At 39.7% G+C, this 17,671-nt stretch overlaps 1 protein-coding gene across 13 annotated transcripts in view; it reads right to left on the bottom strand.

Moving 5' to 3' along the window:
• The window catches only part of NELL1 (neural EGFL like 1), a 1,048,536-nt gene that overhangs the window by 73,664 nt on the left and 957,201 nt on the right, over positions 1-17,671 (bottom strand). For 10 of the 13 annotated variants that reach the window (XM_086385555.1, XM_086385551.1, XM_086385553.1 and 7 more), the window contains one exon: positions 3,770-3,910. The exons of the other annotated variants lie outside the window; for them this stretch is intronic. In XM_086385555.1, the coding sequence (XP_086241681.1) occupies positions 3,770-3,910 (141 nt within the window). The remainder of the gene's footprint in view (positions 1-3,769; positions 3,911-17,671) is intronic. 13 annotated transcript variants of the gene reach the window in all.

Here is a 17,671-nt window from a genome sequence, read left to right as displayed (position 1 = left end):
CAGCTATATTTCATTTTTAAAACATGCAAGAAAACAGAGAGTGAGTGTTCCAGGCAGTGTTCCAGCAAAGGCAAAGGCCCTAAAACCAGGTGATTTCACTGTTACGTGCAAGACATGAAAAGATCAGAAAGGCTAACATATATAAGAGAAAGCCCAACAAGTGGACAGGGGCAATGTCACCTAAAGCCTGGAGGAAAGACCATGCAAAGAGTTAGAAATTTATTTTATATTTACTGGGAAGGCATTAGAAGGATATAACATAAAAGTGATATGATCAGATTTATACATCTATTATGCCAAGAAATATTCTGAACCAAGAGTGCTTTCAATTACCAAGAGGGAAAAAAAAAACCAAAAACCTAAATGATGGTCAGATTCCTGTTCTTAGTAAGACTCATTTACAAAGCTATTTTTAGTGAGGAAATGAAAGGGAATTCAGAGGAACAATTATCTAAATTTAAAATGTTCTAATTAAAACAACCCTAGTTCCTTGCCAAGGACTCCAGCTTACCAATGTTTTCCTGTGTAGAGCTGAAATCAGTTCATGGATGAGGAAAGTACATCCCCAGGGAGGCAGAGCTCTGTTCCCCCAGGCACACCACTCAGTATGGCAGAGAGAAATCAGTAGGTGAGGTGGCCACGGCATCTGTCATCCTAGCAGGGACATTTATGACCGTGACAGGGCACAACTGATAATTACATCAGAACAGGCGTAAAGTGGGGTTGTCCCAGGCATTTGGGATGTAGGGTCACCTTTGACCTAGGCTTGCGTCTCTACTTGTACCAAATAAGCTGTGAGGCCAGAAGCAAGGTGTTACTCTTTCTGTGACTGTATTTCTTTACTGGACAGATGAACTATGGTTGCGTTTTCTCATTTACTGAACACCAATTACCAAAGCATCTCGCTGGAGAGACAGAACAATGAACCTTATTTTATGTTTACAGACTAGTACAAGAACAATAAACTGAACAGTAGAACAGCTACAGAAACATATGCCAGGATAGAAGCTCTAGAGTTAGTAGAGGAGAGGACTGATAACCCCTATGAAGATTTCAGAGAACGCTTCATGGCGATCTGGTGACATCTGAGCTGAAGTTAGGGCAATGAGCAGAAATTCATTTTTGAATCAACATGATCAAGAAAAGAGAGGGTCATCCCTGAGTCAGAGCTCTGCTCCATTCCACCCACAGAGGGTCGGCACGTGCAAAGGTACAGAAGTATGTGACACCGTGGTGGTCAACTGCATCAGCGAGGTGATCTCTACGGTCTCTCATGAACAAAAAGCTAAGCATCCCACATTTATTGATATCAAATACAGTTTTTAAAAGTGAAAGTTTTGTTTTTAGTCCCCAAATGTAATCTCACCTATATCAAAATTATATCTTTCTATCTCCAATTGGTTCAGTTCAGTTCAGTCGCTCAGTCATGTCTGACTCTTTGCGATGCCATGAATAACAGCTTTATTGACTATGCCAAAGCCTTTGACTGTGTGGATCACAATAAACTGTGGAAAATTCTGAAAGAGATGGGAATACCAGACCACCTGATCTGCCTCTTGAGAAATTTGTATGCAGGTCAGGAAGCAACAGTTAGAACTGGACATGGAAAAACAGACTGGTTCCAAATAGGAAAAGGAATTCGTCAAGGCTGTATATTGTCACCCTGTTTATTTAACTTATATGCAGAGTACATCATGAGAAATGCTGGACTGGAAGAAACACAAACTGGAATCAAGATTGCCGGGAGAAATATCAATAACCTCAGATATGCAGATGACACCACCCTTATGGCAGAAAGTGAAGAGGAACTCAAAAGCCTCTTGATGAAAGTGAAAGAGGAGAGTGAAAAAGTTGGCTTAAAGCTCAACATTCAGAAAATGAAGATCATGGCATCCGGTCCCACCACTTCATGGGAAATAGATGGGGAAACAGTGTCAGACTTTATTTTGGGGGGCTCCAAAATCACTGCAGATGGTGACTATAGCCATCTCTTTGCGATTCATGGGGTTGCAAAGAGTCGGACACGACTGAGCCACTGATCTGATCTGATCTGAATCACAGCACGCCAGACCTCCCTGTCCATCACCAACTCCCGGAGTTCACTCAAACTCACGTCCATTGAGTCGGTGATGCCATCCAGCCATCTCATCCTCCGTCATCCCCTTCTCCTGCCCGCAATCCCTCCCAGCATCAGAGTCTTTTCCAACGAGTCAACTCTTCGCATGAGGTGGCCAAAGTACTGGAGTTTCAGCTTTCACATCATTCCTTCCAAAGAAATCCCAGGGCTGATCTCCTTCAGAATGGACTGGTTGGATCTCCTTGCAGTCCAAGAGACTCTCAAGAGTCTTCTCCAACACCACAGTTCAAAAGCATCAATTCTTCGGCGCTCAATAACAATAGCTATTTGATCTATTCCTATTCACATAACATCTATCTACTACGAGTTGCATATATACAGAAGTTCCTGGCCATGGAGTAAAGGAAGTATATGAAGACCCAGGTTAAATGCAAAGCTCTCCGTGAAGTTGCAAATCATGGCTTTAACAATAAAAAGAATAGGGATGGAGTATGAGACAGAGTGCTGAGTATGCAGAAACATATGACCATTTCCATTTTACACACAAGATAACTGAGGTACAGTTTAGAGAAGATCTTGCAGCATACTTAGTCATGGCAGAGCTGGAATCTGACTGCAGGGAGTCTGGCTCAAGGGTCTATGCCTGCAACAACTAAGCTGCATGCCTTTCAACAGTAATACCAAGACTGCAATGGACAAGCTTGTGTGCTTACTGTTCCCTAATTCATCTTTGCTTCAGAGCCCATCTCAGGGCAGAAGTTGTAAAAACACTGATTGGTTCTTAGCAGCAACCTTTAGAAAAAAAAGGATACACGGTGAGCAGAGACAATGGATTTTCAAAATCAAATTTCCACTTTCTAATACAGCATTCTGAACTTTGAGAACCCATGGTCAGAATGCTTGCCCTCTGGGTCAGCTCAAATCAACATTAAGAATTCAGCTGAGTCCACATGACATGAAATAACTGGATTGGTTAAGGTTCTCATGGAAACAATTACATTCTTGATCAGTTGTTTGGATTTCATGACAGGTATAAGGTCTTAAAGGTGAAGAACTCCATCTCCTAACCCCCTCTGTCCAGCAGGTAACAGAACCACAAGCAGAAAAGAGATGAAAGGAGACCTTGCAAAGATGATGGCAGCAATAATAGCAACAATAATAAGGTTAATTTGACTCTATTATATTTGTGCATCAATCCAAAGCTTATAATCTTTAAATATATGGCATCCCATTTAAATCTAATAATATAAATATGTGCATTATTATGCACATTTTTATATATTCACAGATGAAGGCGCAGAGAGGTGCAGTGACATTTGTGGTACAAGAGCTGAGATTTAAACTGAACTTTCTGTGTCCAGTAATATTTCCTTTTCTCCCACAGCTGCATCTCAAACTGCAAAAAATTCTAGCAAGTCATCATGATTTCCTTCAGAAAGAACTAAACACCACAGCCTACAGACTTAGGCTTTGTCCTCTGACTGCCCTAGTTTTTGAATAACAGTTCTAAAACTCTACATCACATAATCCCTGGCCTGATCCCTGAATTAAAGAGGGAGCAAATCTGAGAACTGATGAGTTTAAAGAGGGAGGGGTCATATTTTAACAGTGGGAGCTGAACAGACTACCAAAGTAGGCTGCCTCTCCTGCAAAGGTCCAGAGGGATGGAGGGCAGGGCTGAAAGCTGCTTACCAATACAGGACTCCCCGGACAGTGAATAGGTCCCATCGTCATGGAAACCGCTTCTGCACTCACAGTGGTACCACCCTGGTAGGTTAACGCAGCGGGAATGGTTGTGGCACTCAATGATTCCCTCTGTACATTCATCAATATCTGCCTCAGAGAAAAACACAAGCCCACCAGGACATTAATTTCTTTTGACACTAACCTTTTAATAAACACCTAACACACCTAACATACTCAGGTCAACATACTGATTAAAACTGGTTATTCACCTAAAATGAAAGTTACTGGAAGAACCAAGTCCCATCTTTTCCCCCAGAATTCAAACAAAATGAAAGCTTCAGTTTTCGGATGCTCTCTCATGAATTGAACAATGGATGAGAGCTGATGGTCATGAAGACATTTCTAACTGCATATGCTGAATCACCAAAAACTAAATTGAGGATGTCTGGCACAGATCTGTCATTCAGAGAACATGATTCTTCTCTGAATTGACGATTCCAAGAGAATAACTCCAGATATTGCTTGGTATTCTTTGAAAATATCTGTGAACAAATAAGTCCAGGAAACTCTATCTTAAACAGTGTTAAGCTAATGATTTTTAGATTTCAGTCTCAGAGATTTAACATATTTATATGCCCTGTAACTTGGAGAGTAGAATCATAATATGCACTGTTTCCCATATTTATTTGGCTGCAGAGTGCTTTTTCTTTGGATTGTAGCTTACAAAACTAAGGTTTGGGGGAGCACAATTTGGGAACTACTGTTCTCTCTCTCTCTACAACTGCCAATTCACTAAATGACTTGATTTATGATAGTCAATCAGAGCTACTCATTCTTCAGTCATCCCTCATTAAAGGATGTATTCTAGGCTCTCTTTGCTCTAGAATCTGGCTTCATAGAATCAGCAAATGCATGGACCACTCAGATTCTGTAGCCCAAAGACTTGCCTCTGAGCTGAAGGAAAGTGACAACCCTGCAGAAAGATGAGCTGTTGATTGTCATGGTAGGCTCAGCTCATCTTACATAGCCTCTTCAGGTAATTACTTCTTGGAATATAGCAATTGCTGGCTGGGAATCTTCCCCTATTTCTCCTGGAAATATCTATACTACAGTAGTCTTATATAAAAAGAAATTAAACTAATACTAATATATAGCACATGAAAACCACATGATAGAATGAAAACCATAGTCACAGAAAATTAATCAAACTATTCACATGGGCCACAGCCTTGTCTGACCCAATGAAACTATGAGCCACGCCATGTAGGGCGACTCAAGATGGACGGGTCATGGTGGAGAGTTCTGACAAAACATGGTCCACTGGAGAAGGGAATGGCAAACCACTTCAGTATTCTTGCCTTGAGAACCCTATAAACAGTATGAAAAGACAAAAAGATAGGACACTGAAAGATCAACTCCCCAAGTCAGTAGGTGCCCTATATGCTATTGGAGATCAGTGGAGAATAACTCCAGAAAGAATAAAGAGACAGAGCCAAAGCAAAAACAGCGTCAAGTTGTGGATATGAGTGGTGATGGAAGTAAAGTCCAGTGCTGTAAAGAGCAGTATTGAAAAGGAAGTTGGAATGTTTGGTCCATGAATCAAGGTAAATTGGAAGTGGTCAAACAGGAGATGGCAAGACTGAACATCGACATTTTAGGAATCAGTAAAATAAAATGGATCGGAATGAGTGAATTTAATTTTGATGACCATTATATCTACTATTGTGGTCAAGAATCCCTTAGAAGAAATGGAGTCACCCTAATAGTCAACAAAAGAGTACAAAATGCAGTACATGGTTGTAATCTCAAAAATAACAGAATGATCTCTGTTTGATTCCAAGGCAAGCCATTCAATGTCATAGTAATAAAAGCCTATACCCCCAATCAGTAACGCTGAAGAAGCTGAAGTTGAACGGTTATATGAAGCCCTACAAAACCTTCTAGAACACCAAAAAAAAGATGTCTTTTTCATTACAGGGGACTGGAATGCAAAAGTAGAAAGTCAAGAAACACCTGGAGTAACAGGCAAATTTGGCCTTGGAATATGGAATGAAGCAGGGCAAAGACTAATAGAGTTTTGCCAAGAGAACACACTGGTCATAGCAAACACCCTCTTCCCACAAAAGAAGAGACAACCCTACAGATGGATATCACCAGATGGTCAATACTGAAATCAGATTGATTATATTCTTTGCAGTCAAAGATGGAGAAGCTCTATACAGTCAGCAAAAACAAGACCAGGAACTGACTGTGGCTCAGATCATGAACTCCTTATTGCCAAATTCAGACTTAAATTGAAAAAAGTAGGGAAAACTAATAGCCCATTCAGATATGACCTAAATCAAATCCATTACGATTATACAGTGGAAGTAACAAAAGAGTCAAGGGATTAGATCTGATAGACTGAGTGCTTGAGAAACTATGGATGGAGGTTCATGACATTGTACAGGAGGGAGTGATCAAGATCATCCCCAAGAAAAAGAAATGCAAAAAGGCAAAATGGTTGTCTGAGCAGGCCTTACAAATAACTGAGAAAAGACGAGAAGCAAAAGGCAAAGGAGAAAAGAAAATATATAAGAACCTGAATGCAGAGTTCCAAAGAATAGCAAGGAGAGATACGAAAGCCTTCCTCAGTGATCAATGCAAAGAAATAGAGGAAAACAATAGAAAGGGAAAGTCTAGAGATCTCTTCAAGAAAACTAGAGATACCAAGGGAACATGTCATGCAAAGATGGGCACGATAAAGGACAGAAATGGTATGGACCAAAAAGAAGCAGAAGATATTAAGAAATGGTGGCATGAATACACAAAAGATCTTCATGACCCAGGTAACCACGATGGTATGATCACACACCTAGAGCCAGACATCCTGGAATGTGAAGTCAAGTGGGCCTTGGAAAGCATCACTATGAACAAAACTAGTGGAGGTGATGGAATTCCAGTTGAGCTATTTCAAATCCTAAAAGATGATGCTGTGAAAGTGCTGTACTCAGTATGCCAGCAAATTTGGAAAACTCAGCAGTGGCCACAGAACTGGAAAAGGTCAGTTTTCATTCCAATCCCAAGAAAGGCAATGCCAAAGAATGCTCAAACTACCACACAATTGCACTCATCTCACATGCTGGCTAAGTAATGCTCAAAATCCACCTAGTCAGGCTTCAACAGTACGTGAACTGTGAACTTCCAGATGTTCAAGCAGGATTTAGAAAAGGCAGAGGAACAAGAGATCAAATTGCCAATATCCGTTGGATCATCAAAAACGCAAGAGATTTCCAGAAAAACACCTTCTTCTGTTTTATTGACTAGGCCAAAGCCTTTGAATGTGTGGATCACAACAAAACTGTAGAAAATTATTAGAAATGGGAATACCAGACTACCTAACTTACCTCCTGAGAAATCTGTATGCACGTCAGGAAGCAACAGTCAGAATATGACATGGAACAACAGGCAGGTTCCAAATCGGGAAAGGAGTGTGTCAAAGCTGTATATTGTCACCCTGATTATTTAACTTATATGCAGAGTACATCATGAGAAACGCTGGACTGGAAGAAACACAAGCTGGAATCAAGATTGCTGGGAGAAATATCAATAACCTCAGATATGCAGATGACACCACCCTTATGGCAGAAAGTGAAGAGGAACTCAAAAGCCTCTTGATGAAAGTGAAAGAGGAGAGTGAAAAAGTTGGCTTAAACCTCAACATTCAGAAAACTAAGATCATAGCATCTGGTCCCATCACTTCACGGCAAATGGGGAAACAATGCAAACAGAGAGAGACTTTATTTTGGGGGCTCCAAAATCACTGCAGATGGTGATTGCACCCATGAAATTGAAAGATACTTGCTCCTTGGAATAAAAGCTGTGACCAACCTAGACAGCATATTAAAAAGCAAAGACATTACTTTGTCAACCAAGTCCATCTAGTCAAAGCTATTGTATTTCCAGTAGTCATGTATGGATGTGAGAGCTGGAGCATGAAGAAAGCTGAGCACTGAAGAATTGATACTTTTGAAGTGTGGTGTTGGAGAAGACTCTTGAGAGTCCCTTCAACTGCAAGGAGATAAAAGTAATCAACTCTAAAGGAAATCAGTCCTGAATATTCATTGGAAGGACTGATGCTGAAGTTGAAACTTCAATACTTTCATCACCTGACATGAAGAACTGACTCATTGGAAAAGATCCTTATCCTGGGAAAGATTAAATGCAGGAGGAGAAGTGGATGACAGAGGATGAGATGGTTGGATGGCATCACCGACTCAATGGACATGCGTTTGAGCAAGCTCCGGGTGTTGATGATGGACAGGGAAGCCTGGTGTGCAGCATTCCATGGAGTCACAAAGAGTCAGACACCACTGAGTGACTGAAATGAATAAAGCACACGAGCTTCCCTGATGGCTCAGCGGTAAAGAATCCACCTGTAATGCAGTAGCCATGGGTTCCGTCCCTCAGTGGGTAAGATGCGCTGGAGGAGGGCATGGCAACCCATTCCAGCTTTCTTGCCTGGAGAATCCCCATGGACAGAGAAGCCTGGTGGGCTATAGTCCATAGGGTCCCAAAGAATCAGACATGACTGAAGCAACTTGGCACACAGGCACATAACACATAATGGATACAGTGTACTGTTCCGCATGCCCTGCCATTGGCATCAGTTCAAGGGCAGTGACCTGTGGTACGATGTCCCTGAAAAGTCCTGAGTTGTGTATAAGACTGTGAACACAGTTTGAAAACTGCCATTCTTATCTCATGGCAGTTGAGTCAAGTATAGAGAACGATGCAGCTCTCTATTCCAGACAACTCCATTGTGGTCTTTTTCTGCCAAATGCCATCTTATTCCTTCATGGCTGGGATGTTCCCTTCATGCTGTTCATTCCTTAGGTTTCTAAATGCAATCAGCCCTCAGGATCAAGTGCTTCTGTGCACCTTCAGCCACTGTAGGCAGGTTGTGTGTGCATTTAGTATATATCTCCAACAAATAGATTTTCAACAGCCATATTCTCATTTCTGAAATTTTATAGCCGTGTGGTTCAGTGGGACACACCTTGGATCATTAAAATGTTCAAAAGTTGACACAGAGAAGTGACCTGAGGCTATGTCTCACAGAGGGGAAGGACTGGCCCTAAGTTATGAAGTCAGTTTCAGACATGACTGTAAGACTGATTTTCAGAGATACCACCTCTATATGAGGCTGAAAGATAAGTCTCTGTAACAAAGCAGCAACATATTCGGCCTCAGGCATTTATTTCCAAAGCTTCCAGAAAGGCAGTCATGATCCCTACAGACCCTGCCGCTTCTAGACTACAGATAATATTTAGGTAACAACCATCTAGCCACAGTTAATGTGTCAAGAAACCAGGAAATATAAAAACAAAAGCTTCCCAAATAACCAAAAGTCATATGTTCTGGTTGGTCTCAGGGTCACCTGCTGCCCCACTCACTCTCAAAACCAACCCAGTTTGGAGGTTAAATTATCTGAACATCTTACAAATAATTCCCCTGCCCTCAATTAATAAGCAGTTTCTAGGAGGAGCAGGAGTAGTGAAAGATGTGCAAATTTTTTTTTTTTCAATTCACAGATGTTTTTATTCCCAAACTGAAGTAAGAGAGACTAGCAAAAGCTTCCAGCAGGGTAGAAGCTACCTGTGTAGCATAGGGAACTCTTACAGGGAGTGAAGACAAGCAATTTATACATCTACAATTACTTTACAGACACTAGGGAACCCCTGGCTTATAGTGAAAACTAGGAAAGTAGCCATGGCATCCCTTGCCTGGGAGCTGAACTGACCACAGCAGTTTCTGGGGACTCACCAGGGATAATCAAGGCTCATGACAGACCAGCAGCTGGAAACAAGGCTGCGCCTTTCTATTCTGTGGGTCAGGTCCATAACTGAAGCTAACAATTTCATTTTATATGGAACCAGGCTGCACTTGAGAGGTGATCATATTTTCATCGTGTTCAGAAAACTATTTCTTCTACGTAGTCACAGTAGTATTAAAAGCAACCACCGCAAACCCAAATACAGAAAATACTTGGAAGCTTTTCAGTGATACCGCGGGGACGTTAAAAATGGTAAATGGCTTGCGGCTGCCTTTGTCCTAAGAGATTTGTTTCTACTAGTCAGTACTTGCTACAGGCAAACAAACAAGACAGATGCTCTGGGAATGGGGTCTCTGTGAGTTCACTATGGAATCCGGCTCCCTGTCTTAAGGAATCCTGATTAAATTGGAGGGTGCCCGGCTGCATCAGCCAGTGTCAGCCATCGCAAAGGAAACAGACAAACAAAACATTCATTTTTCCTTCCTATAACAAAACCTAGAGTTTTGTTTAAATTTCAGTTTAATCCAGCACAGACCTGAAAATGGTGGAGAGACGTTGGGAGGATTCTTGAGCGTGGAATCTACAGTATTCATTTCTGTATTCAGTCTCTGCTACATAATAACTCACAGCAAATAGGTGGGGAAAAAATAGAAACAGTGGCAGATTTTATTTTCTTGGGCTCCAAAATCATTGCAGATGGTGACTGCAGCCATGAAATTAAGAGATGCTTGCTCCTTGGAAGAAAAGTTATGACAAACCTAGACAGTGTATTAAAAAGCAGAGACATCACTTTGCTGACAAAGATCCAATATATAGTCAAAGATAAAGTTTTTCTAGTAGTCATGTACTGATGTGAGAGTTGGACCATAAGGAAGGCTGAGCGCTGAAGAACTGATGCTTTTGAATTGTGGTGCTAGAGAAGACTCTTCAGAGTCCCTTGGACAGCAAGGAGATCAAACCAGTCAATCCTAAAGGAAATCAACCCTGAATATTCATTGAAAGAATTGATGCTGAAGCTGAGGTTCTAATACTTTGGCCACCAATGTGAAGGGCCAACTCACTGGAAAAGACCCTGATGCTGGAAAAGATTGAGGGCTGGAGGAGAAGAGGGCAACAGAGAATGAGATGGTTGGATGGCATCACCGAATCAATAGACATGAGTTTGAGCAAACTCCAGGAGATAGTGATGGACAGGGAAGCCTGGAGTTCTGCAGTCCATAGGGTCGCAAAGAGTTGGACAAAACTTAGTGACTAAACAACAACAACATGATAATTCACGTGACAGGCAAGGTCACACAATTGACAAATGGTGAGACCAAGTTCAGAATGAGCTAGAATCCATATTTGTTACTCTTCTGTCACATCATGTCATTGGCAAATGAAGAAAGAATGATTTTTACAGAGACAATACATTTATTCAATTCTCTAAATATACACTGAGATGAAAATATGAGTCAAGGATGATATTTGAGTGGTAGCAGATGCAAAAGTGAAGACAACATGATCCATGAAATCCAGGAACTTGATCAGGAAAACGCAGTATATAATAATACATGCTCATCCTTCCAACCCCAACTGACACTACCTTCTCCAACTCCTCTAGACATACAGTGCCTATCTCCCCTAGTGATTCAATGTGTACACACACATCTATTTAAGCACAGCAGCATTTCCCCTTTTGTGTACATCACTGAAATGCAGAGCTTCTAAGAATTGACACAACATCTTAGGTGTACATTTTATGTGATTATAAGGGACTGTAAAGTAGTTTGAAAGTGACCAATAACAGTTTGTAGGAATGAATGAATGAAAGAGATTCAAAGTACCACAAGAGATCCTGCTGTTTGCAAATCACAGTGATACAGTGAATTCACAAAACTAAATATTATGGTGATAGTTTAATCTTTATATATTATTTACCTCTAAAAGACAACATGTAGTTTCTTTCTGTTTGGTTGGTTTGGTTTGGTTTGTTTAAGACTTTGCTTCTGAGTCTAATTTTCAGAGATTTTTAAGGCAGTACAACAAGCAACAAAAGACACACAGGTAAAGTTGTCTTCAGTCTTATTTGCGCCTTCAGTTTTTAACTTACCATGATGGCTACCAAAGCTTTTCTTCATAGGATGTATCCTAAGCAACACATTTAATCCTATTTTGAATGTACAGTGAATTTGCTATCAAAAGTCATTGACAAACACCTCCTTGGATTCTTGCAAAATTCTAGTTTCTTCAGTCAGATCAGTCTCTTCCCTCAGCTGATCTCCTCTCTCTTAAATTTCATATGAATTAGCTGAAGTTCACAGTGAAATAGTGGTTCCAGCTGCAGCTGGATTATAACTTTTCTGCAGGTTTGTATGTTGAATCATAAGGGAAAACTTGATGCTTTTGCTCATTCAACAGAAGTTTATTGAGCATACTTGTATGAAGCTGTATACCACCCTATGATAAAGAGATGAAGAGATAAAGCCTCTTTACACCAGACATGTAGAGTCTATCAGGACAACTAGAATGTAAATGTATAACCATGGTTAAGAACATTGGCTTTGGATGCAAATATGACTTCAAACTTCTGTTCACCAACACACTAATGTATTGTTTAGATTTTTTTTCCAAATCTTTGCTTTCTCACTTGTAGATCAGGGATAACAAAATTAAACTTCATAGAAATGAATAAAAAAGACCCTTAAGCAAAATCTATTGCTTCTCCTGTTGAATAGGTTATTAATGTTGACATCTATATTTCTGCTTAAAAATAGAAGACAGAAAAAAGTTATTATTAACTTGTAATCGGGTAACTGGTTAGGACTGAGAGATGATTTCTGGATCTTTAAAGTGTTCATTTGTGTTCAGAGACAGCTGTGATATTGCAAAACATTCAGGAATAGAATCTGTGACTCTGTAACATGGGTATGTGCATGCATGCTAAGTTCCTTCAGTCATGTCTGACTCTGCATTCTCATGGACTATAGCCTGCCTATCTCCTCTATCCATGGGATTTTCCAGGCAAGAACACTGTAGTGGGCTGCCATGCCCTCCTCAGGGGATCTTCCCAGCCCAGGGATTGAACCCGTGTCTCTTACATCTCTGGGATTTTGCAGGTGGGTACTTTAGCAGTACGGCCACCTGCAAAGCCCAAATCTATAATATACATCCAATAAAACTGCATTCTCTCCTCCCCCACCAAATTACATGAATTTAAAGAACTGGGAGTTATACCATAAAGTGCTCAAGTATAGTGAATGCAAACATGATTATTATTGAATATTTGCTGAGTTCCAGGACTTTATGAGCATAGCATATCTCAGAATACATGAGGGAAACTAAAAAGACAAATAAAAAAGCTAGGCTCAAAACCACATGGAGGTATTAGGTCACACCAGTCAGAAAGGCTATCCTTAAGAAGTCAACAAATATCAAACGCTGAAAGAGTGGAGAAAAGGGAACCCTCCCACACTCTCGGTGGGAATGCAAATTGGTACAGCCACTGCGGGGAACAGTCTGGAGATTCTTTAGAAGACTCAAAATAGAGCTGTCATAATATCCGGCAAGCCCACTTCTGGGCATATATCTGGAAAAAGCCCTAATTCAAAAAGATACAAGCACCCCAATGTTCATAGCAGCACTATTTGTAAGTGCTATAAATAGTGAAGACATGGAAACAACCTAAGTACCTATTAACAGATGAATGGATAAAGATGCGGTACATACATACAACAAAAGTCTATGCAGCCATAAAAAAAGAAGGAGATAATGTCATTTATAGCAACACAGATGGACCTAGAGAAAATCAAACTAAGTGAAGTGAGTCAGAAAAAGACAAATATATGATATCACTTACATATGGAATCTAAAAAAAATTATACAAATGAGCTTATTTACAAAATAGAAACAGACTCACAGACATAGAAAACAAACTTATGATTACCAAAGAGGAAGCGGGGATGGGAGAGAAATTGGCTCAGGATTAACAGATACACACAACTATATACAAAACATATATATAAAACAGATAAGCAACAAAGACCTACTGTATAGCACAGGGGATTGTATTCAATATCTTATAATATTGATAATGCAATATTGTAATCTTATAATATTGTAATGGAAAAGCATCTGAAATACACACACGTGTGTCTGTATGTATGTATACACACTGAATCACTTTGCAGTATACCAAAAACTAACACAACATTATAAACCAACTATACTTTAATAAAAAGTTAAAAATAAAAAGAGAGGCTCTACAGTAGGAATAGGCTAGCTCTTCCATCTTTTCTCCTTCTTCGGCTCCCAAGCGTGTATTCCGAGCACTCCTTTTCAGATGGGTGACGCCACATGACTAAGCTCCAGCTCTGAAGTTAGAAATCATGTAATTCCAGTATGGCTCCCAACACGTCTCCTATGAACCTCCATGCTATTCGCACCTTCTCCCTGGAGGCTGATGTACCTGGAAACTTGGAAGCCACATGTTGAAAACGGCAGAGCCTCGGTTTGCCTGGCTCCCTGCATGACTAGGCAGAGCAGAGCCCTTACAGAGACCTGAAACTGTCAGGGACTCTTCATGTGAGCAGAGATGTGTTTCTGTCTTGTTGGAGCTGCTTTATTGTTACAGCCAGTTTTTCCTGTTTTCATAGGCCCCTTTACATATTAAGGAGAAAGATTGTGCTCAGGTCAGAATCATGTAGACACAGTTTCTAAAAACGAAAATAAGCAAACAAGACAAAAAATTTCAGCGCCAATGAAGATGATACAGGCAGGTAAAAAAGTGGTTTTGTGTTGAAAACCAAGAATCAAAATAATGTGCAAATGGGACAAAGCTTTGTAGACACATAACCTGAGTTGGAATCCTGGCTCTGTGACTGCCTAAATAGAAAACTCTGAGCAGTTATTTATCTTTTTTCAGCTTTCAGTTTCCTTAGCTCTAAAGGAGAGGGTATTACTTAGCTCACATTGTTGTTTTAAGGATTGAATGAGATCAATGGAAAGCTACTCTACCAAGCTAGGCAGGCACTCATTATGTTTGCAATCATTAATATTCTCTAATTTCTAATCCCCACTTAGTCACAGAGGAGCTATGTGTCTAGGCCAAGACAGTCCAAGTCTCAAGGATTCTATTGCTTTCGTGTATAAAGCAAGGCCTGTGCTATAGCACACTTTGGTCCTCTTCCAGCTTTAACTCCCTATAAGACGGCAGATCTGGGCTTTGGGCTTATGTCTTCATCTGCTGCTAACCAGCTGAATGGTGCTATCGAGTTTAAGCGATCTCTCTGTTCCCCAGTTTCTTCATTAGTCAATTTGCAATAGCAAAAATAAATGTTTTGTCTGCCTCACAAACAAAGCTTCAACAAGGCATGAACAACCTCCAGAAGTCAATTAACTGCTACACTGAATATATGGTGACATCATTATTACTGTCTCTTCTTTGTAAGTCCTGATTAGCAATAGTTTTGGTCCATTAAATTGAAAGGTGTCTGCTATTAATAATAGCATCAATGGCACTGGTGATATGACTCTTCTCCACCTTTTATAAATCTCTTTTTTACTGAGTTGGCACAAGAAAATCAGTCTCTTCCTGGTTGTACCTTCCTATTTTACCTCCAAAGTGTTTCTTTTTATTTGATTATTCTCTGCACAAATCATTCCTAAATTCATCCAGAAAGAATCAATTTATCCCATTGCAACTTTTGTCTCTAATCTGGAGGGTTTCTGATCCACAGTTCTATAATCTGACTGCCAACAAAAGTTAATATACACATATACTGTTGCCTATGAATTAGCTAATCTCAGAGGTATCTTCATTTCAAATTTATTCTCCCCAAAACGCTATACACTATGTATCTTTCTATGTATCAATCTCATTTTCCTTCCCAATATTCCATCCTAGCTCTCATTCCTCACAATCAATGAATATAAAGTCAAAGTTCTTCTAAAGGCTTATGAAACCCCACATGATTGACCTGCTCTTACCTCTGAATTCATCAAACACTTTCTTTTGCTTATACTGGCCAAGACAGCCATAATGACTTCCCAGCTACTACTCAGGCATATCAGTCATGTTCCAGCCACTGCATATGTTATCCACATATGCTGTTCCTCTTTCTAGAATGTTCTCGCAGATACTTCCATGGCTTAATCTTTCAATCTCCAAGTCTGTACAAACAAATATCCACCTTCTCAGCAAGCCCTTGCCTGGCCACGGCATCTGAAATTACAACCATATCTACTTATTCCCAATCCTCTCATTATGTTTTTCTCTCCTTTGTCCTTATTGGCACTTAACATACTTTGTACTTTACATGCATATCTATATAAACATCCTTTATGCTTTACACACATATCTTATGTCTGTCTGTCTTCTCCTAACCACATTGGAAGCCCCATGAGGAGACATGACAGAGCAGGACCTGGAATTCAGTGGGCACGAAAGGAATATTTGCTGGTGAACAAAGACAGAGGAAAGGAAGGAACATTCACTGAAACTTCTTCCTTTGACATGGTTGAAAAATCTGCTCTTCATTCAATCTCTACATTTGCTGAGCATACCATGCTCCAGTTCCTTATTTTCTCAGACCCGAATGAGTGCAGTATCTCCTGTGCGGGTTTTCCATCACTGTCCTCTCCAATTCACAGAACATATAGGGCTGATGTTCCCAAAACTAATTACTCAGAAAACTTTTCATTAAAATCACAATAGCTTTTCTGGCATGTGACAGCTAATCCAGCTTGGGCAAATTGCTTTGCAACTCAATACATTAATTCTTTTATTTTTATAATAAGCAAAGATTAAACTAGATCAATGTTTTTCACCTAGTCTTCAACAGAGCTCTGGGTGTCCATAGAGGCTTTCTTAGGCAGACCAGGTGAATCTCCAGATGGACCCACCTTGAGTGGCCATTAAGCAGTAATACATTTCTGTAGTATAATAACAATGACATGTCTCTAGTATAGATCTATTAAAGTTCCACTGAGATGCACATTGTTAATTTTTTTAAAAATGAGCTAGATCATATTCACTATCAGTCTGAAATTTCTGTGATTCTGTGTTTTTAATATATCTGGCTCCTATAGTATTTAAAAAATTATCATTATTATAAAAACCTCCTATCAGGCATTCAAAGAGTCAATTTGCCAACCAATTCTCTTTTATTTCTCAAAATTCTTCAGCACAAAACCTTGGCACAACTCTGGCCTGGTTGCCTTAGTATTCCATATTCTATGGGCAATTTCATTTCATGTTTCCACTCTGTAAGTGACTGTTTTGTTTTTTTTTTTTTTAATTAAAATCCAAGCACAAATTTTAATCCCACACAAAAAATAAAATCCTCTTGCTCTCCTCTAAATTCCTATAGGGTTTAACAATTCTATCACCTGAATTCCTACTGTGTTCTTTAACACGGTTCTGCAACCTTATTTAACTTATATCCATTCCATTTTAGAATAATCTGTATTTCTTGCTAGAGTTTCTCTCATTACCAAATAGAATGTTTGAACTTCTACTGATTAATTATTTACTATGTGTCAGGCCCTCTGACAAGCGCTTTATATTCCCTACTTCATTTGATCCTCAGAACGGCTCTGACATAATTTGAACCACCTTAAACAGAAAACGGGGGCTTAGATGTTTAAATCATATGCTCCCAGTAAAGTGCCTGGAAAGAAGCAGAGAGACATTTAAATCAAGGTTTATTTGACTCCGGAATACCTTCTTTATACCATACAGCCTCCTGCATATTTTGGAGGAAGAAGCAACTTCTCTTTTATCATCACCATTTTATCATCACCATCACCAATGATTTAACACCATTTCAGGCCTAAAGATGATCTAGCTTATTGTTAGCAACAAATGTGCAGGGAAAGAATTGAGTACAGATTTGTGTCAATGCTACCACAGAGGAGGCAGAAATTAGAGCTTGAGTCTAGCCAATTTAACTGCCTGCTGTAATGAAAATACATACTCTTCAAAGGAAAATTCTACCTCTAGTATATAGGAACATAATATTTGACATACAATAAAAATGTTATACATCTAAAGAAATAAAATGTCACCATGTGAAAGAAAAAGCAGATAATAGAAACTAACCCCACTTATACCC

This window comes from Bos grunniens, chromosome 29 (genome assembly GCF_055505025.1).
Source record: "Bos grunniens cultivar Pamir isolate PY7600 chromosome 29, Bosgru_T2T1.0, whole genome shotgun sequence".
NCBI classification, from domain to species: Eukaryota; Metazoa; Chordata; class Mammalia; order Artiodactyla; family Bovidae; genus Bos; species Bos grunniens.
Note: the sequence above shows the minus strand (reverse complement) of the source record. Positions and strands in the feature narration are given on the sequence as shown.